The sequence below is a fragment of the Protomyctophum bolini genome, assembly GCF_963924005.1.
Source record: "Protomyctophum bolini genome assembly, chromosome: 6".
Taxonomy (NCBI): Eukaryota; Metazoa; Chordata; class Actinopteri; order Myctophiformes; family Myctophidae; genus Protomyctophum; species Protomyctophum bolini.
Genome location: NC_137867.1, coordinates 15,864,009 through 15,891,831, shown reverse-complemented (window position 1 = coordinate 15,891,831; position 27,823 = coordinate 15,864,009). Strand labels below are relative to the sequence as shown.

At 42.5% G+C, this 27,823-nt stretch overlaps 4 protein-coding genes across 5 annotated transcripts in view; 3 read left to right on the top strand and 1 right to left on the bottom strand.

The window, feature by feature from the left end:
• Nucleotides 1–7,766, top strand: part of gpat2 (glycerol-3-phosphate acyltransferase 2, mitochondrial) — a 121,156-nt gene extending 113,390 nt beyond the window's left edge. Inside the window, exons 17-23 of the mRNA XM_080765222.1 lie at nucleotides 1,648–1,832; nucleotides 2,466–2,543; nucleotides 3,339–3,461; nucleotides 3,652–3,772; nucleotides 4,490–4,558; nucleotides 5,830–5,885; nucleotides 7,073–7,766. Of these exons, the coding sequence (XP_080621348.1) occupies nucleotides 1,648–1,832; nucleotides 2,466–2,543; nucleotides 3,339–3,461; nucleotides 3,652–3,772; nucleotides 4,490–4,558; nucleotides 5,830–5,885; nucleotides 7,073–7,189 (749 nt within the window). The 3' untranslated portion in view covers nucleotides 7,190–7,766. The remainder of the gene's footprint in view (nucleotides 1–1,647; nucleotides 1,833–2,465; nucleotides 2,544–3,338; nucleotides 3,462–3,651; nucleotides 3,773–4,489; nucleotides 4,559–5,829; nucleotides 5,886–7,072) is intronic.
• A 282-nt stretch (nucleotides 7,767–8,048) lies between these two features.
• fahd2a (fumarylacetoacetate hydrolase domain containing 2A) lies at nucleotides 8,049–12,405 on the bottom strand. Of its 2 annotated transcripts, none has more exons than XM_080766037.1 (8): nucleotides 12,337–12,405; nucleotides 11,650–11,909; nucleotides 11,160–11,376; nucleotides 9,735–9,794; nucleotides 9,463–9,625; nucleotides 9,131–9,239; nucleotides 8,892–8,979; nucleotides 8,049–8,500 (listed from the first exon to the last, which is right to left on the bottom strand). In XM_080766037.1, the coding sequence occupies exons 2-8, from the start codon at nucleotides 11,907–11,909 to the stop codon at nucleotides 8,438–8,440; spliced, it is 960 nt and encodes a 319-aa protein (XP_080622163.1). In that variant the 5' UTR covers nucleotides 12,337–12,405; the 3' UTR covers nucleotides 8,049–8,437. The 2 variants fall into 2 exon arrangements, with proteins under 2 accessions (XP_080622163.1, XP_080622162.1); XM_080766036.1 differs by having other exon boundaries at nucleotides 12,370–12,398.
• Nucleotides 12,406–12,662: 257 nt separating this feature from the next.
• On the top strand, nucleotides 12,663–19,559 carry LOC308317386 (putative aminopeptidase W07G4.4). Its single transcript, XM_080766354.1, has 16 exons — nucleotides 12,663–12,758; nucleotides 13,955–13,996; nucleotides 14,104–14,194; nucleotides 14,673–14,821; nucleotides 15,249–15,357; nucleotides 15,438–15,565; nucleotides 15,655–15,754; nucleotides 15,903–15,978; nucleotides 16,065–16,150; nucleotides 16,275–16,379; nucleotides 17,737–17,812; nucleotides 17,939–18,057; nucleotides 18,174–18,257; nucleotides 18,387–18,444; nucleotides 18,592–18,773; nucleotides 18,903–19,559. The coding sequence occupies exons 1-16, from the start codon at nucleotides 12,748–12,750 to the stop codon at nucleotides 19,029–19,031; spliced, it is 1,545 nt and encodes a 514-aa protein (XP_080622480.1). The 5' UTR covers nucleotides 12,663–12,747; the 3' UTR covers nucleotides 19,032–19,559.
• A 662-nt stretch (nucleotides 19,560–20,221) lies between these two features.
• Nucleotides 20,222–23,545, top strand: LOC308317588 (proliferating cell nuclear antigen). The gene is made up of 6 exons (XM_080766716.1): nucleotides 20,222–20,657; nucleotides 21,544–21,641; nucleotides 21,790–21,857; nucleotides 22,200–22,394; nucleotides 22,497–22,620; nucleotides 22,758–23,545. Exons 1-6 carry the CDS (start codon nucleotides 20,437–20,439, stop codon nucleotides 22,832–22,834), a joined length of 783 nt encoding a protein of 260 aa, XP_080622842.1. The 5' UTR covers nucleotides 20,222–20,436; the 3' UTR covers nucleotides 22,835–23,545.
• Nucleotides 23,546–27,823: the final 4,278 nt, after the last annotated feature.

The following is a 27,823-nucleotide window of genomic DNA, read 5'->3' as shown; positions in this document are numbered from 1 at the left end:
CATCCAGCTTCCTTGCTGTTCTTACCCTGGCCACCTCCTCCACTGCCACCAGGCGGGACCCCACAACGGCGCTTGCCTTTCTCACAAGCCTGTTTAGGTTGTGACATGTGAGTGTCACCCGCTCTGTTGTTCCTCCCCCAGCACGTTACCCTGAAGAAGAGAGCACTCGCCATAACAGACTGGTAGAACATGTAACATTCTTTTACACACGCCAAACGATCTCAGCCTCCTCAGGAAGAACAGCCTGCTCTTCCCTTTGCTGTGAAGTGCCTCAGCATTGTCCGACCAGTCTAGTGAGTTGTTCAGGTGTATTCCAAGGAATTTGTACCTGTCCACCACCTACCCCTTTATGGTGCTGGGCACCAGAGGTTCTCTCCTGATCTTGCGGAAATCCACCACCATCTCCTTGGTCTTGCTGGCATTGAGCCGGAGGTGGTTTGCCTCTGTCCACACCGCAAAGTCCATCACCACACCATCATGCTCCAAAATGTTATCGCCGGAGATATGGCTGACCACCACGGTGTCATCTGAGAACTTCTGAAGGTGACAGGTCTCAGAGTTGAAGCGGAAATCCGATGTGTAGAGGGTGAACAGGAAGGGTAACAGCACGGTGCCCGGGGGGGCACCCATGTTGCGCACCAGCACCTCTGACCGACAACCCTGCAGTCTCATATACTGCGGTCTGCCTGAGAGGTATTTGGTGATCCATGCCACCAGTCCTTGGTCAACCCCCATCAGCACAAGCTTCTCTACAAGCACTAGGGGCTGGATCATGTTGAAGGCGCTGTTGAGCAGGTCTGCCAAACTGCAGGGGGTCGAGGTGTTCACTGACCGTTGGTCTCAGTTGGTTCAGTACCAGCCGCTCAAAGGCCTTCATAACCTGTGATTATGAAGTGAATGTAAAGAATTTAACATACGGTAACACATTTAAATAAACACTTTTGAGGGAGATTTTATTCAACCAAATTATAAAGTGCAAATTCTTCTCTCTAGTCCCCTGGCCCTGTTAATCCTACAATAATCCCAATTCAGAAAAACTACAGTATGCTACAATGAGTTTCTCCTGTGAGACTCATTTAACAGCCACAATGAGGAGGAAAAGGTGCATTAAATGCGAGGTGGGGTTGGCGAAAGGGCCTTTCTGTGTGGAGTTTGCATGTTCTCCCCGTGTCTCCAAGGTTTTTGGCTGGGGACCCCCGAAAATGCTTTGGCCATGTAATCCTGGTCTCTAAAATACCTCCCCCTGGCCAGCCGGTGCGCCCTATGGAGCTTGCATAAAAATGACCACTGCTTTAAATCTGGAAACCTGTGATGTTACAATAAAGTTGATTCCGATTCAGTGGATAAGAAGTGATATAAACTGTCTACATTTTGTATTGTATTGTATCTGTATTTTGTGTTTACTAACACAATGCTGCTCAGCCCATTTCACCTATCCATGTCTATGCTAGTATGCAGGCCTACATAGGCCCAGTTTTATGCCTACTATTTTCAAATGTACCTTACTCTGTCTTAAGGGCAGAGTCTATAGCAATAATCCGTAGACATGTTCATTGTGTTGTCGAAAAGGCCTGTCTAAGTGACGTGTTTCTGCACCATCTCTATTATCCAACGAAATGATTAAACCGCTTATGTGTGTGTTCCCAGCGTGCTCAGTGTCGGCAATGCTGTGTGGCGTGGCTGGCAGTGGCATCGGCAGCGGGGTAAGGAGTGCTGAGGCGGGTGGTGACGAGGCCAAAGCTGACGTGGAGTTTGATGTGGCTCTGTGTCAGACGGAGCTAACCGAGCGAGCCCTGCAGCTCTGCCACCTCTTGCCTCCGGGCTTTATGCCGGTGAGCATCAATTCACATCACACATAAACATGCACGTACACGCGCGCGCACACACCAGGGTCCATCCAGCGTATCTTATTCAGTGGACCATTCATCTTGTGTGTGTGTGTGTGTGTGTGTGTGTGTGTGTGTGTGTGTGTGTGTGTGTGTGTGTGTGTGTGTGTGTGTGTGTGTGTGTGTGTGTGTGTGTGTGTGTGTGTGTGTGTGTGTGTGTGTGTGTGTGAGACGTGTGTGCGTTGTGCGTGCGTGAGTGCATTCCATCTGACATCAAGGGCTCTTAATCCAAGCCATAAATACTATTTCTTGCCCTCTTTGCTCACTGCTGCCTTCATCTCCATTCGTCGAGTCTTTTTTTCCTTGCAGGCGCGTCTAGCTTCCAATTTCTCACCGGCTAATACCTTTCTTACCTCTGGTCCTGCGGCCTCCTATCTCTCCTCCTCTCATTTTAAACAACATCTCCGCTACACATTTAATGCTGTCTGGCAGCTGTCCTCCCTCAGAAATTCTCAGATGTCTGAGCTATTTGGCCTCGCTAACTCCCTGTTGTCCCCGAGGCGAATCATAGCATTAAGCATTGAGAAGTAGAACTGAGCTCTCTCATTGTCTATCTCCCTCCCTCTCTCTCCTCTCCAGCCTTGTCAATCTGCGAACGGTTTTGCTGTGGAGGCAGTGGACAGCCTGGTACGCTGTGGCGTCCTGATCATGGAGGAGGTAAGACTTAGGCCTGGGCTACACCTATATGGATCTTTTGCAAAACGCTTTTTTTTGTGTGTGCAAACTACACGGATATCTATCCGATTGTTCATGTTTATATATCACTGCTAACAACTTTAAAACTTATCTGTTGCATCAACTGCACCAGGGAGCAAAGGCTCTGCTCTGCTGCATCCAATAATAAATAATATATCAGTCTACTAGTCCAGTGCGGACTGGTGATTTCATTTGTATTGGTGCCGAGTGCGAAGCTTGAACAATAGGTTAATTGTGGACAGCTAGAGAGAAACTGTGGATATTAACCTACTATTAAGGACCCAGGCCAAATGCCATCGCGTAGTACACCAACAACAAGTCTATGCGTCGTGTGTGCATAGCCATGTGAAACTATTCTCGTGCTGTATTTTGCTCTCCATTTCATGGTCATGGAGGGAGAGAGGGTGCAGAGAGAGAGAGATGTGAATGCAATCGCATCAAATAGCGTGGTTGGTGAGGTGAAAGTATACAGTGGGTCACCGTGCGCATATACAGTATGGCAGATCTCTCTCCTGTTTAGGTAATAAGGGGCGCACCCTTGACTGTATTCCGTTGTCACTGTGCCTGCATGCCGACAATGTGTGCGCGTGAACCTTTATTAGCCTACATTATAACGTGACATTTATTATACACCTCGAAAATAGCCACTCTACAAGCTCCCAACTGGTTGCTAATGTTCCTATATACATTTTATATAGGATAGCAAAATAAATTGCTCCTCCTACCTGACTCTTGTTCTCTGTATGGCGTGGCCAGGTTCTCAGGGATGCTCCTGCCTGTGATGCCTACAGGAAACTGGGCACCCTTTCCTGGAGCACCTCTGATGACCCATACCACGATGAGTCTGACTCTGAGGATGGAGAGTCTCGTTTCTACAAGGTACACACACACACACACACACACACACACACACACACACACACACAATCTCAACTCACACGCCTTATTCCCTGACTTTGTACAGTTGACCAACGTGTAAATCATCCTGACTTGGTCTGTATTGCTCTGTCATTGTCTGTGCATCCAGCTATATCCCATCAACCTCCTGACATTGTTTTTGTCCCTCTAGTTGAGCCAGCCGTCCCAGTGTCCAGAGATGCTCCTCTTCCTCTGTAGTTTGCTATCTGGGCATCTGAGGGCACTGCGCTCGGCCACACAGGGACTGGATCTCCTCTGTACTCCTCTGCCAGGTGTGTGTGTGTGCGCGTGCCTCTCCAGCCTAGGGAATGTACTATATACAATATACATGTACAGTGTATATATACACACAGTAATGTATTCATTGTTGTATTAATTGTTTTTAGAGTATACAAATTAAGTTAACGTTAGTGTCCATCTTGTAGATGGGAGACAGTTGAGAGTATTAAAACAGATTGTGCCCTGTATGAACTCATATTGAATAATGAATTTGTGTCCTCCTGTGTCCTTGATACTTGCGATCTCTCCATACAAGCCATTTTCCCATTTTGTTCCAGCTCACCCACCTTTCATGATTATTAATGACCACTACTAGTCTATAAGACTATACTGCTAGACCATTATGGATCGACCATAATAGATAAATTATTAACTTGAACGTGGAACCAGTTACATGTCATGGTAGACCAAGCATGCAATATGCACTTCCCTTTGGAATGGAGTATCTGGCTCCATTTGCCGTGTGTGTGCGTGTGTGTGTGAGTGAAACCACCTAACTCCAAAATGTAATATTTTCAGGAAATTATTTTTAAAAAAATTACTACTTTTCATTGGTCCAGTATTTTCACAACAACACAGACGTAAAGGGTGTTCAATAGCACTGATTTATGCAAAAATAAATCTAAAACCTCAAAAATGGAGTTAGGTAGTTTACTCCCGACAGCAACGATATATATATATTGTACTGAACAATGTTTTTTTTCATACAGAGGCTGTCTGTGTTGCTCAAATACATTTGCATCTGTGCAACATGGCGGATAAGGACAGACAGCACTACGGTGAGTGCAATTTCCTGCATCCACCGACCAAGTCTCTCCCTCACACATGCACCCACGTTCACATACAAATCGATTTTCCTAAGTTCTTAACACTTTGTGTGCCCACGCAACACTTTCAAAAAATTACTTTCACCTAGAAGCTCCATTCACACTTTTTATAATTCAGCTAGCTGACTGTGGAGACACATGCTGGAACTTTTTTACTTTGAAATGTTTTATAGTTTCTTTTATAGTTATTTAACTTAAACGCCCAATGCATTCTCAATGGCAATAGCACAAACTTTGGCACCAGGTTAAAAATAAATAAATGTTGACGTATGTTTTTTTTATAAAAACCAAAAATAAAACTTAAAATATTCAGACAACTTCTTTACTGTGCTCCACTAGCGAAACTAAAAAGTTTGCTTTGGACGAATCTCTTCTTCTTTGATGGAGGAGGATGCATTCTTGTTGCATGCAAACGGAGTGCTGTGTTGCTTTTATATCATATATAAGAACGTTCAAGTAAACAGTTAAACCTGTTATGCAAAGTAGCCATTTGATTTGGGACATTTGGGACATGTCGTGAATCTAGTGGGGCGCGTTCACCGCCAGTAAACCTGTTATGCAACTAACCACTGGATTTGCGTAGGCTATTTGGTGCGTCTTCTCTTGAATCTTGCGGAGCACGTTCTAGCAGGCACACGTGTTCACCGTACCGTGCCGCACCTGCGCATGCACGTCAATGTGGTACCGTGCAACGAGCATGACACACCACTAATACTCACACACTTCAAATATCACACTGCCTTCCTCAGCAATGGCTCTATTCGACTACAAAGGGTAACCCATAACCTGACATTTTCCAGAACCTGTGAAGTTATTTGATAGTTTTTTGTAGAGTTTCTATTAAAACTGAATCCATCCCTGAATGGAGATACGTCATTCAAGAAATATGTAAAAGAAAATAGCAAATTTACAAGCTCAAGATGCGTCACATTGTGGCACATTGTGAGCTTGTAGATCGACATTTTTTTGACATTCTTTTAGGCTGAGTTCCACAGAAAATATCTTACACAGCAGCACAGTGCAGTTTGCTTGATTCTTGTGGTGGAAAAGAACCATATGAAATAAGGTAAAGAGGAACCATGCTCTTCAGCATTACGCTGCATAAAATGCCATCCATCCGACTGGTAATGGCTTTAGTATTATCTGGAGGTGGTGTTTAAAAGGAATATTGAAAAGCTGTCTGCGGTTTTGATGTATGCAAGTCTTTGTGCCACATTTCATAGAGAGCTGCTCAGAGGAAATGTCACGCACTGCAGTGAGAACTCTAATAGACTTGGGGGTAAGTGACAGTGTGTTGTTTTTTTGTGTGTCTAAATGTAGCTCCGACTCTGAACAGAATTGTTACTAGAGAACGTCAGCCTCGGTTCAGAATTTCTATTCAGTCACCAACCAGACCCCAGGTGTACCAAGCTTTGTGTGAGCCCAAACCAAACTAAAAACCTGTAATTGATAATAATTACCACTTTCTCAATGTAATAGGATTTCAATTAAAATTATCTTGATACTCCATCCCCATCCAATTTAAAGTTATCAGGCAAGAAATTAAGCCCACTGATTCTAGTCTGGCCAGCTTGTTGGCAGAAGTGTTAAGATCAAACTTGAATCCAGAGAGCAATGGCTTTAGTCTTAGCAAATAAAGGCCATAATTGATACTATAGCAACACTTTGTTTTTGTTTTCTTTTAAGTAGATCAATACTCAATAAGTAGATCCATATTCCCTACCCAATTCAGAGTTATCAGGCAAGAAATTCAGCTGTACACTGAGTTTGGTCAGGACAAATTAACATGTTGGCGAAGTGTTGAGCTCTAAAGGGAATGAATAGAGCTGAAGGGGCATAAGTCTTAAAATTAGAAGAGGGGTGGACTGAAGTTCAACACTTGCCCCTGCATATTCCCAACCATGGAGATGCCATGTACAGTACATGGGTGCTTCAGCTTTGGTCTTTAAATCGCTGGAGACAGTTTGGCACTCATTCAGTTCACCCTCTGCATGTGTACAGTAGTACTCTGTGGTTTTGCAATCATTGCCTGCAAAAATAGAGCACTAGCACTATATTTAGCCACAAAGGCTTCATATACAGGCTGTCGCATTATCTCCCTTCTCTATAGGCCTACCATTTTACATCAATCGATGTTAGTGTTTGAGGCTTCCGGGCTTTAGAAATTGTGACATGTCAGAAGGGAATTAGGGAAAGCTGCTTGCAGATTTTATGCAGCTAACAAAGGCAAATGATAGTTAAGAGTCTCACTCCGAGGTCACATGTGAGAAGTTGAACCACTACTGTCAATAAACAGTTGATTCTTCTTACTGTATTTTCTTTCTTTCATTTAAGTACTGTATTGTCTGTTGTACATTATTTGGCATTGCACATGTGTTAGTTTTCAGTTTTTTTTTTTTTTTTACCCTTGTTGAAATTCAATCAATGTGTCTTATTTTATATTACATTGAGTGTCTGTGTCCGCAGGTCATTGTGGAGGAGCAGCAAAGAAGCGGCATGTTCCTGGCAGTCAGCCCCCGCTTCCAGCTGGCAGACAACCAACATAAACTACAGTGTTTCATCTCACAATATATCTATGATTGATACGAAAATCGGTTCCTTTTGAAAAAATATTTCCTGTTGACCATTACTTAGGTCACAGCATTCAGCCGCAGTCTCTGTATATTTAGGTGTTGCATGTTGTTTTTCTTTTAACATTCGACTCAGCATCTGTTCAGGTTTGGGGGTTTTATTTTTTAAGCATTAGTGCCACCCCAAAGGTTTTTTGTTTGTTTTTTAAGTTTGAAGCACTAGTGCCACCCAGTGTTGTTTTTTGAGAACTGCATTCTTTTAGTTTTTTATTGGCTATGGTGGTATACCATTGAAATTTGCTGCTCAGTTATTTTTTTGTATTTGAAAAGACAGAACAATTAAGAGAAATATTATACATTTTATATGTTTTTCTTTTACCTGAATGTGTAGCATTTCCTTGGCGGAGAATATTCCATTAGTTCCTTAATTTCTGGGAGGAATTCTAGGCAGCAATATTTCTATTATTTTATTGGTTGTGATGTACACACGTACACAGATACAATTCTATTTTTGTTTGGATCCAACACAGTTTAACAATACTGTGACTTCAATCATTGCTGACTTTGTTCTAAATCCAAAAGCCATGGATAAAAAAGTTCAAAATGTCCTTGTGTATGTCTGACTATATGCAATGGGTCATTCAGTGGTGGAATCTAAGGTGAATTTAAAAGAGCTAATAATTGGCATAGACAAATGGGCCCCAAGGTAGGATAGTAGCAGGTCGAATTATGAGCAATTTGGTGTGCTTGAGTTACAGCCAAGATGGAAACAGTTGGGCTCCAAAGTTCCTCCAAGGCAACAAGATATGTCTTTAAAAGTATACAAGGAAGTTTAACTTTGTACAATAAAATCATGAATCTATATACACAAATGACAATATAATCTTTAATATAAAATAAGGCAAGAATCCATACACTTGCAGAGTTTATCAAATTTTCAATCACAGCAGCAGTTTAGTTGTGGGAGTTCGTGAAAGCCCTGACGACTCATCTAATTAATTAGTTTATACAATATTACAAATACTTCACTTCTCCTAGCTTACACCCCAGCACACAAACATAGCAACCCATTCCAAAACAGAAACCTATAACATCTTCAATAGATTTTCACTGATTGTCAGTGATTGTCTTTTTTTCTTCTTTTTAAGAGGCCATCAGTAACTTATAAACCAGTAAATTAATTGATCTTATTCTTAGTTAGCAATCAGTCCTCAGTGGCTTGATGGAAGGGAGCAGGGTTCACTCGCTTGTTTGTCACGTGTTAGACCACTTTGTTCAGTATAGATCCAAGCTGGTCTATCTGACACTCCACCACATCGCCTCTCTGAAAAAAAGGGTGAAATGATTCAAATATAGTCACGGAAAGGTTATGTTTTTGACTAGTACTGGCTAAACGCATTAGGCTCTTTCAAGCTGTACACAGCTTGTATACAGTTCAGATACTGAATATTGTGATGACCAGGCATTTAATACTTGATTAACATACAACTTTATTACCATATAAACACCTCGTTGCCAGCTTGTCTGGCATTGCAAGGGATATAGTCTTGACAATGCACCAATAAGCGTGTTCAAATATTGGTACCTTTAACCTTGCATAGGCAGGATTATAATACAGGGTATATGCATAACCGTAGTCCTGGGTTTTCCAGAAGGTGGTGTACCCGTTTCCTGTTCCGGTTCATTTTGTAGTTTAAAAACCTGATCATCCTCACCTTGAGAAAGACTGGAGGCTTTCTGAACACACCCACACCTGGAGGAGTGCCCGTGAGGAAAACATCGCCTGGAGTTAAGGTCACAAACCTATCAGAGCAGACGAACAGAGTTCAGATCACACATCTAACAGGAGACGATCAGAGTTAAGGTAATGATTGAATCTAACACTAACAGGAGACAAACGGGCATAAATGGCGAAATCCTGAGTCTCACAAGCTATGCTCTGTATCAAACTTACTTTGAGACCCACGCAACCAGTTCCTCTGTCTTGAAGATCATCTGATCAGTGCTGCTGTTTTGGACCGTGTCTCCATTAACTAAACAGCGAATGCCCAAGTTGTGGGGATCTGGAAGCACAGTAATTTGTTCCTATAAAGTCCTCAATGAATTATATAAATTGGTTGTACAAAGTGTTGCCTGCCAGGCAGAAACCTGTGACACAAGTAATACAAGGTATGTGCCCAACAGTGATAATCTATAATAGTAATAAACTAATAATTCCTTTACAACAGTAACTTTACATTTTCTACCCTGTTTGTCTTTTGTTGCCTCGTTTGCTGTCCCTCTCACCTTTCACAGAATCAGTGGTCACTAAGGCAGGGCCGAGTGGACAGAAGCTGTCAAATGTTTTTCCCAGCAGCCACTGCTTCCCATTGCGCTTCATTTGCCAATCACGTGCGCTGACATCATTGGCTACAGTGAACCCTGCCACATATGATAGAGCATCTTCCACCTGAATAACAAGAGCAGGGCAGATGGCAATATGTCAGAATGGGTTATCTGTAGGTGAAATGTCCTGTATGTAATTTTACTTTATCTATAGTTGATGTGTGACGCTTCACCTTGATGTGTTTTCCCCTTCGTCCAATCACAAAGGCTAGCTCCACCTCCCAGTCCACCTCCTTCAAATCAAACAGCACACAGTTTGTCAACTTAACCTCTGCAACAATGCATCTAAAAGTAGGCAGGGGCAGGCATGTCATAGCCTGGTAAAACCACTCTCCCTGCTGGACAACATTTGCATTCTGCCAGAAGGGAGAGACTAGTGTCTCTCGGGCAGAGACAATGTACTCCGGACCAAATCAGACTGGAGCGATATGCAGCTGTATGCAGTCGGGATCAACATGAGACTGATGACATATTGAAGCTGTGCCACAGCACAAATGTAAACACAACCTAACAAGACTCCAAATGATTATGGAGATGTCAGATTGTTGTCGCGCTGTTTCCGGTTCATCGTTTCTGCTTGAGAGAGCCCAGATCCAGGCAGGAGGAGGGAACTGGTTAACTCAATACTGCCGCAATCTGGCAGAGTCAGGTTAGGCATGTCACATACATGCCAAGACTCACAATTCTAGTAGGAGTCTCACTGTTTTTAACGCGTTCTCTTGCTGTGCTCCCATTTTGTAATTTCTCCCGTTAATCTCCTGATTTCATGTGCACTCTTCTGAAAAGTGAAATTGGATGAGACAGTTCTCAAGTCAAGAAGAAGTATTATACAACAAAATGTCAGTGCACTTGGTCTGAGATATTCCCTTTACTTTTTGAAGTACCAATGGAGAGACACAGGAAACAAGGAGAGAGTAGTGACATGTAGCAATTAGTCCACCAGGGTTGGGAGTGAAACTGGGCACTCACTGTCAGGCATTAGACTTAGAGCCTACATGTATATGGTACGCTCGGCTACATGCCCTAACCACTCCACTATCGGGCTCGCCCCCCCCCCCCCAAACGACTCATTTCTAACATTTGCTGCAGTAAAGTTTCAGTCATGTTTTTGTTTCATCATTTTCACTTCCCTTCGCTCTCCTCACAATCCATTCTCTGTTCTGTAAAAGGAAGAAAATGTCATTCTTGCTGTTAACCAGTTCCTTGTACTATTTACAGTGAGTCTGCATCAATGTAATCTGGGAACCCATCTGCAAAAAGAAAAATAATTTATTTGAATTTCCGGTGTAGAGACCGCCAGACGTCGACCTGTTCACTCTCCTTCAGCCTCTTCCAGTAGTGCGTCTTTTTTACAAACTCTACACGTAACAGGAGTTTCCGACAGCTGCGGAGCTCTGAATCTGTCTTGAGAGATTAGCAGCAATGTAACTGTGCATGCTTAGTCGTTTTGTAGCTTTTGTCTCCGCTAGTGTGAACACAACATAAATTTGACAGAGGGTGTACAAATGGAATGAACTGGACCATTATGGGTTCCATTTGTACACTGTCAGAATTAAATTAACAATTTGACACTGTATTGTTACATGTCTGTGTCTCACCTGACTCTCTGATGGTAGAATGATGTCACTGTACGGTCCAGTGATGGCACTGGGGAACTTGCTGAAGATGATTGGCTCTTTGGGGATGGGGGCGTTCTGTTCCAAACAGTGGTCGCGGTAGTTCATACCCACACATATGACCTTCTCTGGGGCCAGGACAGGAGACAGCAGCTTGATGTCCGACCTCGACACCACACATTGACCAGAGGACAGGGCCCTGAGAGGGGGGAGGGGGTGCAGAGGAAAACGTAGGAAGATGTGAATTGGTGCTGACCACACATAGGATGGAGATCTGTGGCAGGATTGAGAATGGGGTTCATTTAATAAAATGTAACCCGTACGTTTCTAATTCTAAATAGCTAAGATAGCCAATAGCCGACCTACAAGCTCACAATGCAATGCATCTGGATGTTTTGAGATACTATAATACTTTTTTAAGAAATGAATATGGCTTAACCTGATGTGGCAGTGCCATTCTGACATACTGTACCTGTGTGCACCCTCCAGCCCTTTGTCACCCATCTCCAGCAGCTGTCTCATGGTCGAGGGCATGGAGGGGTCAAAAGCCTTCAAGTCCACTACTCCCTCACCTTGTTCAATTCCCACTCTTATCCCCCCTTCATCGCCGTGATGATGAAACTGCACCAACCGCATTGCTGCACTGCACAATCCACGTCTCCCTGGGTTTACTGGTAACTTATTGGAGAAACTCCTCAAGATCAACAAGGAGCAAGGAGGAGGAAGTATCATCTGTTGAGAATAGATTAGGTAGTGAAACTACTGCAAGAAAGTGGGTGAAGAGGGTTGGTTAAAAGAAAATAAAGAAATTGTAACACCACATTTTGGCAAAGGAAAGCAGTCAGTGTTAGTTAACTGCTCAGTGCTCACAATCTGTTGATAAAACATGTCTATCTTATACTTGTGCAATTATCAGTAGCTGGAACTACCCTACTTGCTTATGATTTATGGTGAGTCATGAGATCACGATAAGAAACCCGTTTGGTGTTGGAAAAGAGCACATTTTCTGAAAAAAGGAAACAAAACAGTGTGAATTAATGACCGCCTGCCTGCCTACATGCGTTCTGCTTCTGCAGCTGGCATTTAGGTGTTTTGTGACAAATAGTTTTTATTTATGCATGTATAGTATTTGTATAGTACCAAATATGAAAACACTAACCTGTTATCAAGAATCATGTGAGAAGTTTCTTACCATATGCCCTTTGGACGTAATTCGCCTAACCACTATAGTACCATACACCTGCTTCCGGGGTTTGGGTTTGTAGTTCATGGTCACATTCGGGTTGCAAAGGAAGTTAGCAAAGGAAGCAGCCATCGCTCACTTCAACGCCTGGCTGGTATCCATGTATACCATATTATGTAAAGAAGTGGTTTTGTGAAAATGATTTCCAAGGATTGCACTTGCTCGTTGTACAAAGCCGTTTTGATAAACTACAATTCCCAACAACAATGTGTGAACAACGAGCTCAAGTCATGTGAACAACTAACCACCGGAGGAGTGGTGGTGGACACTGGAACCGGTTGTCAGCTGTTTCTTTCTCTCTGAAGACGTCGGAGGAGGAGGACAACAATGTGCACCAGGTAATCTTCATCTATTTAATTCGTTATTATTTTGAAATTACGATCACTAGGCCTAAGTATTTTCTGATCTGTATGTCGCAGTGTGCGGCGTGCTCACGAATGAATGAGGACCAATCGCTTTAAAGAATATTTGGTCCAATATTGTTAAAGCACACTCGGATGGATTCTCATTACAAATCATGGATCCATGCTTAGCACTTATTTGTGTTTTTATTTGATTCACTATGCCATTAATTGATGTGCACCTAGCACCTATCACGCGGTGAAATGGCTTTAAACCGTTATGCAATCAAACTGGAAAAGATATGATCTCTTCTTGGACATCCCGTTCCTTCTTCCTTGCATGATCATCGTTGTATCATGTATGGCTTCCTCAGAACGGGCCCCCAATTACGAATAACAAATCACTGCACTGGTTCGTTTGATTTTAAGGTTAATACTTTTACTATTATTGTGTAATTGAACACGAAGAAGGTAGTGGGTGGGTGTCATGACCTTTATTTTTGTTTCGCTCATTTCTGCGATTTCTCAAATGCGAAATAGCTCTAATGGAAGAAATGTGCTAACATATAAAATATAATATTGTCCAAGCCAAAACCTCGAGGTACCATTGCAATATGCATGAAGGCTCAAGGCTGTGCAGCTGTAAACATAACTTGACAAATTATAAATGCAGCTTTGATGCCATGTGATATGTTTACTATTGATTCTGTTTGAGTACAGTGTGAATATGAATGAATTTTGCACGATATTCATAACTTCTTAAGAACAAAATTGTAACCATTAACCAACCCCTCTGTATAAAAGCCAATTCTGATCCTCTTGCATTATGAAAGAGGAAAAAAACTCAGTCAGTGAAGTCCTAGTTAAAAGTAAACGTCTCAAAGGTCCCACATAGCCCCAGACTTTGCCCCAGTGTGTTATCTCTATCCCTGCATTATTTAGTAGGGATTAACTCTAGCCCAGCCTAATAGTAAGATCTCAAGAGATTGCATCTATCAAAACATACAGACCTGTATTTTGATTCATATGATGGAGTAAAAAAGGTGTTCTGGCTATATTCTTCCATTACATACAAATCAAATTCTGAGAACGTTGTGTGAATATAACCCAAATGTTAAGGCCTTTTACTACTTTGAATACATGATTAATTATTAATATGATGTTGTAAATACTCTGTGCATTACTTTATTAAGCATCCAACCCATTGAGTGGACCACTGACTGTAAAGACCCGAAGTGAGTACCAAGTCATGTTTTTCTTTTTTGTACACAAAGCATTTTCACTTCAGTTTTTTCTCTGTGCCTTGTTCTCTAACAGACAGCGCTTTTCCTCTTCTCTGTAGTTTTGATGGCATTGTGTTGGTGGCCCAGAGCCATGACACGCTGGGCCCACAGCTGGAATGTCTGAAAGCACCCTTGCAGGACTACAGCTCTGTAAGTTGAAACTGATAGAACCAATAACCGACTTCTAACCGTATAATCAAGAAGCAAGCTTTTTATTTGCATTTTATTTTCCTTATCATTTACTACGTATTTTTTATAATTGTGCAATAATCGAGGCAAATGTTTGTAATAATCGTGATATTCTTTTGAAGTCATCACCTGTAGTCCTCATAGCCTGGGATCCAGACTGCTTGCTACGTTCTGCTTTATTTATTTTTTCTCGCTTCGCGTCATAGTAAAAAATGAAAGCCTGCAGCTTCTGTGGGGGGTGGGGTGGGATGGCAGTGCTGTCCAATGTAAAACTCAAATCACTTCCTAACTTGTCTACGTAATGGAAATACGGGTGAAATAGGACTGAGTAGTGAAGTGAGAAAAGGTTGAACAGCGAAAATCAGGCTGGATTCCAGGAATCCAGGTTAATGCCACCTAACGCAAACTGTATCCCTGTGTCTCCTCTGCCGATCTCTAGGTGGACACTGGTCTTGGGGAGGAGGTGGTGCTGTTGAAGGTACCTGGTGCCCCTGGTAATCGACTGGTGTTTGCCTCCACCGGCCCTTTGAACCGTGACTACGATGATGTCAGGCGATTCAGTGATGCCGCTGTCAGTGCCATCAAGCGGTCAGTCCTAGCACCTTTAACAGTGATGGAAACAGTCAACATTTTGTACTAACATTCATTTCATTCAGTCAACATTTTGTTCTAAAAGTCACACCTGTGTGAAGTGAGGGGTGCTCTTATATCATACGTACATCATCCATTCATTGTCGATGGGAATTTGTGTAGGACAAAAATAGTCTTATTTGCTCGTCTACATACATGACATAAATTCTCCATTCATTGTCAATGGGAATTTAATGTTTGTGTAGGACAAAAATAGCTGATTTGCTCGTCCACATATGACGTAAATTCTCCATTCATTGTCAATGGGAATTTAATGTTAGTGTAAGATGAAAATCTACACTAGCTGAAAATCCATATACTCCACCTCATCCACCCCCACTACATCTTACTGGTTCTGTGCTGTCTCACTTCTCTTTCCCCTTAGGGCCTTGAAAGCAGGTATGCAGCGGCCCTTGCTGGTCTGTCCTCCTCATGGTGACTATGAGAAGAGCACCCTGGTGGCAGCCCTTGGGGCTCTTCATGCGCTCTACATGGTGAGAAAACATGTCATCACAGTTGATGAATATTGATTCAACAAATGAATTAATAAATCATACATCTTCTCTGCTTAAAGCCCCTGGAGGTGAGGGAGGCCAACATGAAGCCCAGCCCATACAAGGTGTGTGTTCTGGGCCTGTGGGTATCACAGGCCGAAAAAGGGCCGAAACTGGTGGAACTGGCAAATGCTCTGGAGAGTGGGAGGTGAGCACAGCACTAAATATGACCTAGAACCTTTTATATTCTGTTGCTCATTTGCTCATACTGTACCTGTCTTCACCGCCCTCCTTCAGACTGGTGTGCCGTGACATTGGTGGCTCCGACCCTGAGCGTATGGCTGCTCCCCGTGTGGCAGAGTATGTCCAGGAACTCTTCAAGGACAGCCCTGTGCAGGTATTTATTTATTCTACCTTATATACAACCTATAGACTGTAAAGTAGCTCAGTAGCAGTGGTTTGATGCATTGCCATATATCAGTTACTGCTTCATTATAATTACCAGTAGAATTATTGAGACCATTCCTCTGTTGACTGTTTTATAGGTGGAAGTGTTGAAAGATGTACATTTCTTGGAGAAGGAGTACCCCTGTCTGGCTGCAGTCAACCGCTGTGCCAACGGTAGGAGAATCAAGTTCAACTGGCAGGGAAATATCTCTTAACGTTCCACATCATATTCATAATTGTGTTGCGTATTTCCCATACAGATGTACCTCGTCACCAGGCCAGAGTAATCAAGCTCCAGTACTGTGGAGAGGGACCCATCCAAAAAACTCTGATGCTGGTGGGCAAGGTGAGAAAGGACCTCTATAATTACATTAATAAGTTTGACATGTACAGTGCCGCTTTAATAAAGTGTGCACTTATTAGTGACTGTAATGTCTGAATAGGTGATAGACTCTTTGTCATGTTTTCAGGGTATCACTTACGACACTGGTGGAGCAGACATCAAAGCTGGAGGTATTATGGCTGGGATGCACAGGGACAAGTGTGGAGCTGCTGCCGTCGCTGGTTTCTTCCAAGTAAGCGGGCCACTTCAATAAAAATCACACCCATGTGAAGTGAGGGGCACTCTTATCATCGTACATCATCATGACGTAAAATAGACACCGTCTATGGCCCTCATTTATCAACGCGGCGTACGGCAAAATATCGGCGCACACCGAAATCTCCGCAATTCTCGGCACTTCCATCATTCCATGAACTTGAACTTTGGCTTGCGCCCTGCCAAATATCAGCTGTCATAGGCTTTGTCCTCGCCTGTTTTTTTGAGGTAGAAAAGCGGAGCAGCATTGTCTGACCAGCTGACATAGCCTGACACACTGAATTTTCACTTAATTTCATGCCTGTGACAGCCTGTCACAGGCATCTAAACGTATGTTTTCACTTCTAAAATGTACAGTATATATAAAACTAATACATATTATACATACAAAATATATTTTGTAAAGGCATGTGAAATGAAATTGGTAGAATATTTCCAAGTGTACAAGCAATTACAATCACGCAATTAAAAACAATGTTGCAAGTTAGATGCTTAAGCCATTTAAAGTGTTTTGCATGAGCGCATACCTGTACATGGGAGGATTTGCACTGCCTGTGCTGGAATATTTTCATGACTTGGAGGTACATTGGAGAGTAGTGCAGAGTGAACCATGTCTTTCTGGAGTTACGGTATGTGCAATCTCCTCGTCTCGTCCTCATTTAAGGATAAATCCGACGTGTCGCTCAATGCCAAATGTACCGTGCCAGCGCAAGTGGGGACCGCATCGGAGATAGGTAACCCAGCCACCCCACCACCACCAGTAGGCCTACCACATAGGCTACGTTAAGGTTTAGGCTGCGCATTCATATAATTGACACTTGACAGCCCAGCCACTGCAGCGAGCCAGCGAGGCAATCTAATATAGACTGTCATAAACGTGCATGGTCACAGTGTCACGGACCACCACAGTGACAGAGACAGACGGGACAGGATGAGGAGATGCAGCTATTTGCAAAAGAGCAGCGTGTGAGTGTGGTTGTCACTGGCTGTGCGTGTCCAAACTCATTCCAATGACATGATGTGATGGTTTTTGTTCACTAATATATCTTGTTGTATATTAAATGAATAAAGACTTTAATCATTTAATTTACAACTAACAACACACAGTGACAGTTAGTTTTAACCCGCAGCACATGTCTGGAGCGACGGTGTTGTCAGACTAATGACTGTAGGAATGTTGGTATGTCTAACCAACGTATGCACCCCTGTGACCTGTTTTGGGCTTGTAGAACTCCTTAGTATTATAACAACCAGTTGCTGCCTTCATTCCCATGTTACGTGTTAAGTGTCCAAAATAGTATAACATTCACCTCCCTCCCTGTCTCTCTCATTAGATCCTCGCCAAGCTGAGGCCACAGAATCTGAAAGTGGTGGGCTCCATGGCGATGGTGAGGAACAGTGTGGGTGCAGGTTAGTTATTGACTATTTTCAGTTGCCTACACACGTTTGTCTCTCTCAGTGAGTGATGTATCATCATGTCATGTTCATGATTCCCTCAGGACACTAACGTGTGTGTGTGTGTGTGTGTGTACTCAGACTGCTACGTGGCTGATGAGCTGGTGGTGTCCCGTGCTGGTCGCAGAGTGAGAGTGGGCAACACTGACGCAGAGGGACGCATGGTTATGGTGGACCTTCTATGTGAGATGAAGGAGAAGGTCAGAACATAGTGATTTACTATAGATTCACCTAACTCCAGTTGTCCTCTTGTCCTCCTTCCTGTTCATACACCAGCGTTCCTCATCTTCACAGTATTCTTGTTTCTTGTCTGCAGGCCGTGCGTGAGATATCTCCGCAGCTGTTTACTATCGCTACTCTGACTGGTCATGCCATCCGGGCCATGGGACCCAACTACTCTGTGAGTACTGCTGAGACGCAATCACTACTGCAACTTAAATGGGCAAACATCTGAGTATTCAAATGTAAAGAATTATATAATTTCAGACATTATGTGTGCAGTCTGTTAAACTATTGAATCCTTGTGTAGATCATCATGGATAACGGCCCAGCCCAGCGCTCTGGAAACGCCATGCAGTGGCAAAAAGGTAAGGGGGCAACAATGGTACTATTACGTCATGTCACAATATGCCAAAGGAACCTTATCAGAAATGCCCAGTATCCTTTTGTATAAATCACACCTCAACTTTAACGGAGTTATTTTTAATAACCTGTGTCTGGTGCTTTATGTCTAGCTGGAGATGTTTTGGGGGACGTGTTTGAAGTGTCCAGCATTAGGCGAGAGGACTACGAGTTCCACAAAGGGAAGTCTGAGTATGAGGATATTCTCCAGAGCAACAACCTGCCATCCACTGGTACTCCCCGAGGACACCAGGCCCCAGCAGCTTTCCTCATCATGGCCTCTGGGCTTGATAAGGTACACAGATTATTCTAAGAAGATTTGTAAATGCTGTGGGTACAGTATGATGGCAAGATTACGAAGAGTGACCTGTAAAATCATAACCCATGTTCTTTTTTTCCTTTTCTCTTGGTGTTTTGAATTTAGTTTGGTGTTGACTCTGCCAACCCTCTACCATACTCCCATGTTGATATTGCCGGGTCCAGTGGTCCTTTCCCTGGAGTGCCCACAGGCGCTCCCATCCTTGCCATGGCTACCAACTACATTCTGTCTTAACGAGTTGGACATCATTCAAATTGTCTCTCTTGTACATGCTTATTGCTTAGTCACAACACAAATTGCACAGCCGTCCCAAACCGAAATGACATCATGCTCAACACACAGGATATACAAACATGTATGCATTTTTCAACATTCCAGAATACCTCAGAGGAATATTGTTCTGTGAGAAAGTAGTTTATTCATCGAGTTATTTTGATAAAATTCTGCAGTGTCCGTCCAGTCTACACCAAGTGTCCAGTGTTCCCATTTCTAACTTGAGTGGCCTGTATTGATATACTCAGGGGTGAAATGGCGGTATTAAAAAATGCCATCTTTTTTTACGTGTGAAACTGAGGACTTGGTTGTGTGATTCATGTTGTGTGCCAGTCAAATAAAAAGAAATGCATCTTTGATCAATAAAATACATTTTCAAACAGTTGTTTTTTTATATGACACCTTGGACCAAAGTAAAGATGTCAGTACATAAGTCAAATGTATTGTACAGTTGGTTATAATAAAATAAAATTCAATTTCTACATGTAACATCTGGGTAGTGGAAATTGATTACTTTCATTATACTTCAAGCAACAAACAAAAGATGGATATTGCAAAAATGCAAAATATTGTGCCAGCAGAGCAGAGAGTTTTTATTGAAATTGTTATTCATTAGCAAATGTATCTCTGTTGTACTTGTACACAAATAGAAGTAAATATCTTGAGATCATGGTTAGCTTTATTGTCCCTTGCGGGAAATAGGTTTCAAACGACCATTCAAAAGACTAATACAGAACAATTCATAACATTCAATAGTAGCAGCGTCAGCAAAAGTGCAGACCAGACAGGAAATTAACATGATGGAAACTTGCAGGTTTAAGTTAAACAACACGTACATATTTCTATGTATAAAGAATAAAGATAGTAATCAATGATAGCATAACTGTTTAGGTCTCATAGCTGGTGTACAGAAGCAATGTGATTGGATACGTAGCATGCCGGGTGGATGGCCTACTTTTATGCTTTATTGTAGCTGGCCAATGGCAATTTCTTAAAAACATCAATACATTCCACATTGGCTCAAACAAATTGCCGGGCAACCAACTAGCCAATCAGAGCGTGAATGAGCGTCCTCCCAGGCTATGGCATCTTCAAACTAGATACGGAAATGACGGAATGACGCCGAATCATTAAAAGCTCAAGTTAGCGCGCGCTCAGCAGCGTCATCTTCTTTCTCTCTTCAGAAGAGCAGGTCGCAGGCTGTTTTAGCTCTCTTCTCTTGCTTACACAAAGACTTCTCTCTTTGCGAAACGTGTCTTTGCCGGCTAATCTAGATCTGCTGTAACGTGAAGCCTCTGCTTGGGGGATCCACAGTCGGACACTTTAATTTCTTTTGCGGTCGATACACAACACACAACTTGATACCATGTTTGAGGCTCGCTTGGTGCAGGGCTCCATCCTGAAGAAGGTCCTGGAGGCTCTGAAAGACTTGATCACAGAAGCGTGTTGGGACGTCAGCTCGTCCGGCATCTCCCTCCAGAGCATGGACTCCTCTCACGTCTCTCTGGTCCAGCTGACGCTCCGGAGCGACGGCTTCGACTCGTACCGCTGCGACAGAAACCTCGCCATGGGTGTCAACCTCAGCAGGTGCGTAAACTAAAACGATTTGACAGCCACCGAGAAGTAACACGAGTAACTTAGTTTGTACTAGAACAGTTAAAGACTAGATAGCCTATATAATTGACTTGATCAACGCTAGCTTGGCTGCTAAATTGTCGTTTTATGTTCCGGGTTAAGTCTGTTGTTGTCTAATGGGTAAAAGCTTGGATTAAACGCTACTTTGAGTCGACTGTGTTAATTAAAGAAAATGTATAGATGACAATCCTATTGGGGCTGGTCAAACTCTAGTCTTGTGCTTATAACCTTACAAAGAGAACTCCATCTTGCTCGGGCAGAGTTGTCCGTACTTGACCATTTTCATCATCTGCACTTTCTATGACCGCAATGGCTGATGGTTACTTACAATACATTGCATTAAAGAATGTTGTTGGGGGAGGGGGGGGGGGTTGTAAAATATACTCTTAAGGGTAAAATAGCTGATTGAGGTCAAAGCCATCTATTTTAATCTGCGATTTAAAAAAAATCCATGGTCATATTTTGGAGTATAATACGCGCGCGGCGCGCCAAAACATTACTGGTGACGTCACATGAGCGCCAATTTTCATTGCAGCGACGATGGCGGGAGTTGTTGCTTTGTTGCGGGAACTTTGCATTTCCTGTCCACCATGCTGTCAGTTTTAGTACTACACTATTAACGCTATGGATTCGTTTTGATTTATTACATTTTCATGTCCACCTTTATGGAAAGATAATAATGCTGGCTTCAGTGGCTTGCTTTGCTTGTCCTACATTGCCTTTTTCCTTTTTTTCAAATGTTTCCATGTTTGTCTTGTTTATTGTAAAACTGATTGCTGTTAGAGTATAGCACCATGCATTCCTAATATTTTCCCTCTTCCCCCATTATCCCATACAGTATGTCCAAAATCTTGAAGTGTGCAGGGAATGAAGATATCATCACCCTCCGAGCAGAAGACAATGCAGACACACTTGCCCTTGTGTTCGAGACACTCAGTGAGTCATTGACAACAAGTCATGAACCACATTATTATTGCTAGTATGTATCACATTATGTAGTGTCTACTTGATGCGTCTGTCAAGTGTTTGGAATTGGAATCCATGTTCTGGATACTTAACAGTCCCATTCACTATGCTCTTTCAGACCAGGAGAAAGTCTCAGATTATGAGATGAAACTGATGGACCTCGATGTAGAACAGCTAGGAATTCCAGTAAGTATTTTATCCCTGTTATCTACCTGCAATCTTGCATGGATTAAAGTTCTCTGCAGTCACCACGACTGATTTCAGTCATTCTTATTCAGATTAAAGCGTTTTACAATAGTTCAAACTAGCAATAGAATACATACAATAGAAGCATCTTCCCAAAAGAAACTGATAAATGGACGCAAAGGTTAAACATTGACATTGATGAGGTTGACATTGTGCAAATTGAGTAGGAAACGCAGGACGTGTGTGTGTGTCATAGATTGGGTCTTTGTCTTACACAAATCTCTGTCATGAGATATGTTTTTTGCTTTAATACCTGTACCTGTCTGTGTGTTGCCCCTATAGGAGCAGGAATACAGCTGTGTGGTGAAGATGCCCTCGGGAGAGTTTGCCCGTATCTGTCGTGACCTGTCGCAGATCGGTGATGCCGTCATGATCTCTTGTGCTAAGGATGGAGTCAAGTTCTCTGCCACAGGAGAGCTGGGAACCGGAAACGTCAAGCTGTCCCAGACCAGCAATGTAGACAAGGAGGAAGAAGCGGTGAGTCTCACTGGCTTTGCATTCACACATCAAGGTGGATGGGCAGTGAACTGTAGCTGTTCTGAACTCTGATATGGAACTTTGTTTTTGTCCTGTTATTAGGTGACCATTGAGATGAATGAACCTGTCCAGCTTATCTTTGCTCTGAACTACCTGAACTTCTTCACAAAGGCCACACCTCTGTCCAAGACAGTCATCCTCAGCATGTCTGCAGATATCCCCCTGGGTAAGCCTACTAACCTACTGTACGCTGTAGCTTTACGACACCTTATTCAGTGTTTGCATTTAGCCCCTGTGTTAATTTTTTTTAGACCATTCAAGTAATTTGTTAATTTTATTGTCTCCCTCCCTCCCTGTTTCCAGTGGTGGAATACAAGATAGCCGACATGGGCCATGTCAAATATTACCTGGCACCCAAGATCGATGAAGAGGCTTCTTAAATGTGGTTTACAGCTCGCCAAAAGGGCACAGTGGAGGGAGCAGGGCAGTGGGATTTCAGCAAAGAACGCACACAATGTTCACTTGACATCTGTTTGCTTTTGTTCCTCGTCACATGAGCAGATGTGGCATGGAGGTCATGCTGTGTTGTATACCCATGTCATGCAATCAGCATTGTGAACGATACAGTCAGGAGTTCGCTTGTGGGGGATCACAGGCACTTATTTCAGGCTTACCTTTTTGCCAAACCAAGCATATATATTTTTTTGTATTGTTTGAGCTTTTGTGATTCAACTCAGAAGTGTATGGTTCAGAATGCTTGGTTGTCAAATGCACAGCCCTGGGGGGAATCTTAAGCCCGAGTTATAAACTTGGTTGTGCATGTGTGTCCCCTACCGAAAATGACAGATCTACAAGCTTTGAGTAGATTGGGCGTCCCAAATGGCAAATGTACAAGCTCACTGTAGATGTGCTATTTTCGGTGTGCTACACCTGCATGGATCAAAGTATAAATTGGATTTCAAGCACTTGGTTCACTCTGCCCTCCTGTTTCCCCTCTCCCTGTTTAAGGAAAATTCAATTTCATTTTGCCCATTCCTACTTGTAGATATATCTGTAAATACTTTATGTGGTCTTACATCATCCAACTGCAGTTCTTTTGTTTGTTTTTCTATTCATTGAAAAAGTTATCAAATTAAATAATTTGGATTGTTTCAGGATGTGTATTGTGTCTTGTTCACGTAATGCTCGGTGAAGCAGCATGAATTACCATCTCTAACCACAAGGTGTTGCTCTCGTACTTTTGCTTTACCAGTAGCTGAAGCCAGGCCATAGCTCAGGTGTTAAGAAAATAGTTCAAGGATTAAATTCAGTTTTTTGGGCTCTCATCGAAAAAACATCTCTATAACAAATATTTTAGCATTTTCTAGACTAGGGCATAGCAGTAAGCATTAGTTTTTCTCTTAAACCTATTTAATCAGTCACTTTTTAAACTGTCTGAGAATTCTAATTCCAGTGTGGAAGCAAAAGTGTTTGTATAATGTAGTTCAGTGGACTTATTCAGTAATCATCAAATGCTGAACATTAAATAATGTATTAAAGTCGCTTAATATCTTCTGCTTGGCCTCTAGGTGGTCTATAATATCCAATTGGCTGCCAGACATGCATAGCTAGCTCTGGTAAGGACTGGAAGTTCTGCGGGAACACCTGAATGGCAAAATTACAATTATAATTTAGACATTTAGCAGACTCTTAATCCAGAGCGATTTGCATTAAGCAAGAACAAAAAGCATGGCAATGCATCACATACAATACATAAACAAATAGAGTTATCATGAATCAAGAACGTAACAGTGGAATATCTATATATAATGAAACTACCAGTATGCATGTCCTAAAAGTCCTATTTGATTGCATTAAATGTTAAACTCACTTTCCACTCAATTTGCCAATAACTTTATGAATGTATACCCTATTTTTTACTTCTGTATTATTTACTCCTTGATTTGTTGCCTTTTTCTCTGCCTGTCCAGTGTCTATGTTTTAATTATCTGTCAGCTAACGCCAAAAGAAGCATTTCTTATTAATTTGCCTGCTAAAATGAAAGTATATATTACAAAGTCCATACAAATATGCCTCAGTGAAATGATGACACAATTAGGCATTGGTCTGTTGACATATTTTTAACTTGAATTAATTTGAGATGTTTCTTGTGTATAGGACAGATGGAGCTGTTATCTGTGGAGGGGGCAGATAAAAGAGAAGGTCATTACATTTACGCTCTTGATATTTAATTATCTAGGCCTACTGCCATCCAGGTTAGGAGGATTAAATCCTGGAAGAAGCCTCATCCAATTCCTTATTGGAACAGAATTGTTTTGTCACAGGATGTGTTTTACCCAGGATATTTTTATGATTGCTACTGTATGTGTTAATGCATTTTCGCTGGAAATGCTTATCATCCACAGTAAAACCTAATTCACCTAAAAACATTAAGTGATCCCTACCTCCCCCTGGGTTACTGTCAAAGTGTCCTTGAGTTCCCCTAACTGCTGCAGGTGAGCCTTGCATGGTTTCCTCTGCTGTGAATGGGTCAATGTAATACACATTGTGAAGCGCTTTGGATAAAGGCGGTGGGCGCTATAGAGAAATGCGTTATTGAATTGACCAAGTGTATTCCCTGCAGTGTTTGTGAATGTCAGTATAGCTGACAGGAACTAAACTTGGATCCAAAACAGTTCCCTAGCAACGCAATTCCATTGACCAGGTCCTTTGCCAATGTGGTCAATGCAGGTTTTGATGATTGGATGGGTGGTGTTATCTTAGCATTTTAATTTACCATTTCACCTGCAGATTAGTATTGGCGCTAAACTATTAAAGGACAACTTTTTTTTTCCAACCAATGTTAATGTTTTAGGTTGATATTAGAGAAAGTAAAAGATGAGCGGCAGTGGCTCAGGGGTAGAGTGACAGAATGGCGAACTTGGGCTCCCCCAGAATTAGTGTAGAAGTGTCCTTGAGCAAGACTCTGAACACCTAATTGCTCCCGGTGTGCAGGTTGGTGCCTTGCCTTTCCTCCGACATCGGTGTGTGAATGTATGGGTGAATAATGCATCTCTGTAAAGCGCCTTGGATAAAGGTGCTATATGAATGCACCATTTATGAGTGTTAATTGTTTTTCATTTTCAGCTTTCTTTCCCTTTAGGGATTTTACATATTTTTGACAGGGTAAATACGTCTTCTTCTGCAATTTCTTTATTATTATTTACTATAGTCCTACCAGACCCCAGGAAATTGCATCTGGCCACAAAATATCACAGGATCTACTGAATGTGACGGTAGAGTACTAGGGGGATGCCATACTGTGTGTCATAGGCTCAATATGTATGTTTGTCACCTCCCCCTTCGCATTCAATGTTCGATTGCCCTGTCAAAATTAGCTAAAGTCGCTAAAACAAAAGAAAGCTGAAAATGAAAAAGAATTAACACTCATCTTTTACTTTCTCTAATGACCTAAAACATGAACCGTGGTTGAAAAACCACTTTAAGTCCTTTAACTTATCTTCCCCACTACTAAAGAGACACTGAGACAGGCTAGTAACTTGCTTGTTTTAATTAGGGTTTTTTTAAGCAATAAACATTAGAAGGCTTCATTTTAATTATCAACATTTAAATATATAGGGTAGCCTTTGCCCTTTTGCAGCGCAGTAGCTTGGATCTCATACTGTAGTCACGCTATATTGCATTCTCCAATTTCTCTCTCACTGTCTAGCCCTTCAATTACTTTCTGGAGGCAGGGGATTTCGGCCAGGCAGATAAGGGGAATAGGATGAAACATTCTCTCACCGTCTATCTCTGAGGTTCTCCATGAGGCATTGGGACTGGAGTCTTGTAAGCACCGTGCCTTTAGAGAGAACGAGGAGGGCAGTTGCTCCAAGCTTTCCTCTTAGGTCAGTGAAGTTGAGAAACTATGGTGAACAAAATAATCACAAGGATGGGGGTGTGTGTGTGTGTGTGTGTGTGTGTGTGTGTGTGTGTGTGTGTGTGTGTGTGTGTGTGTGTGTGTGTGTGCGTGTGCGTGTGCGTGTGCGTGTGTTTCCGTTTTGCCATCCTGTCTGGCCCTGTGGGATGCCACTATGTCTGACCTCTTACATAAGCCCTTCTCTCCCTCCTCTACAAGAGCAAAATCCATAGATTATTGATGTCCGTCCCAAGGAAGTGAGGCCGCACATGGGAAGAACAAACCTCTGCACTACTGTGTAAAATAACAGTGTCCAATTAACCACTGTATTTTCAACATATATGCATCAGATGAATTTGTCGTAATATTATGTTTCTGTGCTCATAGTGGCACACAAACGTAGAGATTCCTTCACATCGCGTACACCGCGCCCGCAGCTTACTATAGTTTGTGATTGGTGGATCAGAGCGTTCTTTTCTTCATATCACCTCACTTGCTGTGCTGTTTTATAGAGCGCGACTCAGACTATTAGAACATAGCTGTTCAGTTTATGCCTTATGGCATGTGTGCTGTGTGTGTGTGTGCGTGTGTGCGTGTGCGTCCGTCCGTCCGTCTATACTGGTCTGTTGTGTCTCTCACACACACACACACACACACACAGAAAAATATGCTTAGTTGTGCAGTTCTTTGTCAGGCCTCTCCAATATGTTTTGCTCCCCATCACAATGTGATCCTCACTGTCCCTACTGGTACACTCCCCATCACAATGTGATCCTCACTGTCCAGAGATCCCTACTGGTACGCTCCCCATCACAATGTGATCCTCACTGTCCAGAGATCCCTACTGGTACGCTCCCCATCACAATGTGATCCTCACTGTCCAGAGATCCCTACTGGTCCGCTACTTAGCAACTGTTTCCACGGCTACAAAGTTGCTCCCTATCCTCACCCCTACAGCAGGTCGCCCATGTCCCCCTGTTCTCTTGTGTCCACCTCCTACAACAGTCGCCCCTCGGCTTCCTCTGCCATGCCAGCATTTATTTTTAACCTTAAAGCTGCTTTGTTTGAATAGGTAAAATTAGATGCAGCAGATGCCTGTTGGGTGTATCAATACAGCTTGAGTAACCCCAATGCCAGTGCCTGAGATGGATCAGATGGAAGCAAATGATAACAAGAGAGTGGTTGAAATCAACAAAATACGATTGAGATATGGTGTGTGTGATGTTCTTGGAGGAACTGGTTGTGGCACATACTCACAAGAGAGTGTGTGTGATAATAACAACAACTGCATGACTAGGATGCTCTGTGCTCTCTAGAGGGTTGGCAAGAGCCAATCTGAAAGAAAACAATGTCTACAAGTGAGCTGGACATATGGCTGGACGGTAGTGCTGGAAAGGTGACAAATTGGTAACGTATAGGACAGATGGCGGCTTCATGCACCTTCTGGCATTGAGAGGAATTAAAGAGCAAAAGGTTTTGTTTCTGAGCTAGAATACAAAAAATCTATTATTATTTATCAAAAAAACATGAA

Bases quoted from the DNA above. Each gene is read 5' to 3' on its own strand.
- fahd2a (XM_080766036.1), bottom strand. The intron at 9,240-9,462 runs GTGAGAGGGACA...CTGTGCTTCCAG, and splicing joins GACCACTGATTCTGTGAAAG to ATCCCCACAACTTGGGCATT. The intron at 8,501-8,891 runs GTGAGGATGATC...CCTTTTTTTCAG, and splicing joins AGCCTCCAGTCTTTCTCAAG to AGAGGCGATGTGGTGGAGTG.
- LOC308317386 (XM_080766354.1), top strand. The intron at 13,997-14,103 runs GTGAGTACCAAG...TCTTCTCTGTAG, and splicing joins ACTGACTGTAAAGACCCGAA to TTTTGATGGCATTGTGTTGG. The intron at 15,358-15,437 runs GTGAGAAAACAT...CTCTGCTTAAAG, and splicing joins CTCTTCATGCGCTCTACATG to CCCCTGGAGGTGAGGGAGGC.
- LOC308317588 (XM_080766716.1), top strand. From the start codon at position 20,437: ATGTTTGAGGCTCGCTTGGTGCAGGGCTCCATCCTGAAGAAGGTCCTG. The intron at 20,658-21,543 runs GTGCGTAAACTA...TATCCCATACAG, and splicing joins ATGGGTGTCAACCTCAGCAG to TATGTCCAAAATCTTGAAGT. The intron at 21,642-21,789 runs GTGAGTCATTGA...ATGCTCTTTCAG, and splicing joins CCTTGTGTTCGAGACACTCA to ACCAGGAGAAAGTCTCAGAT.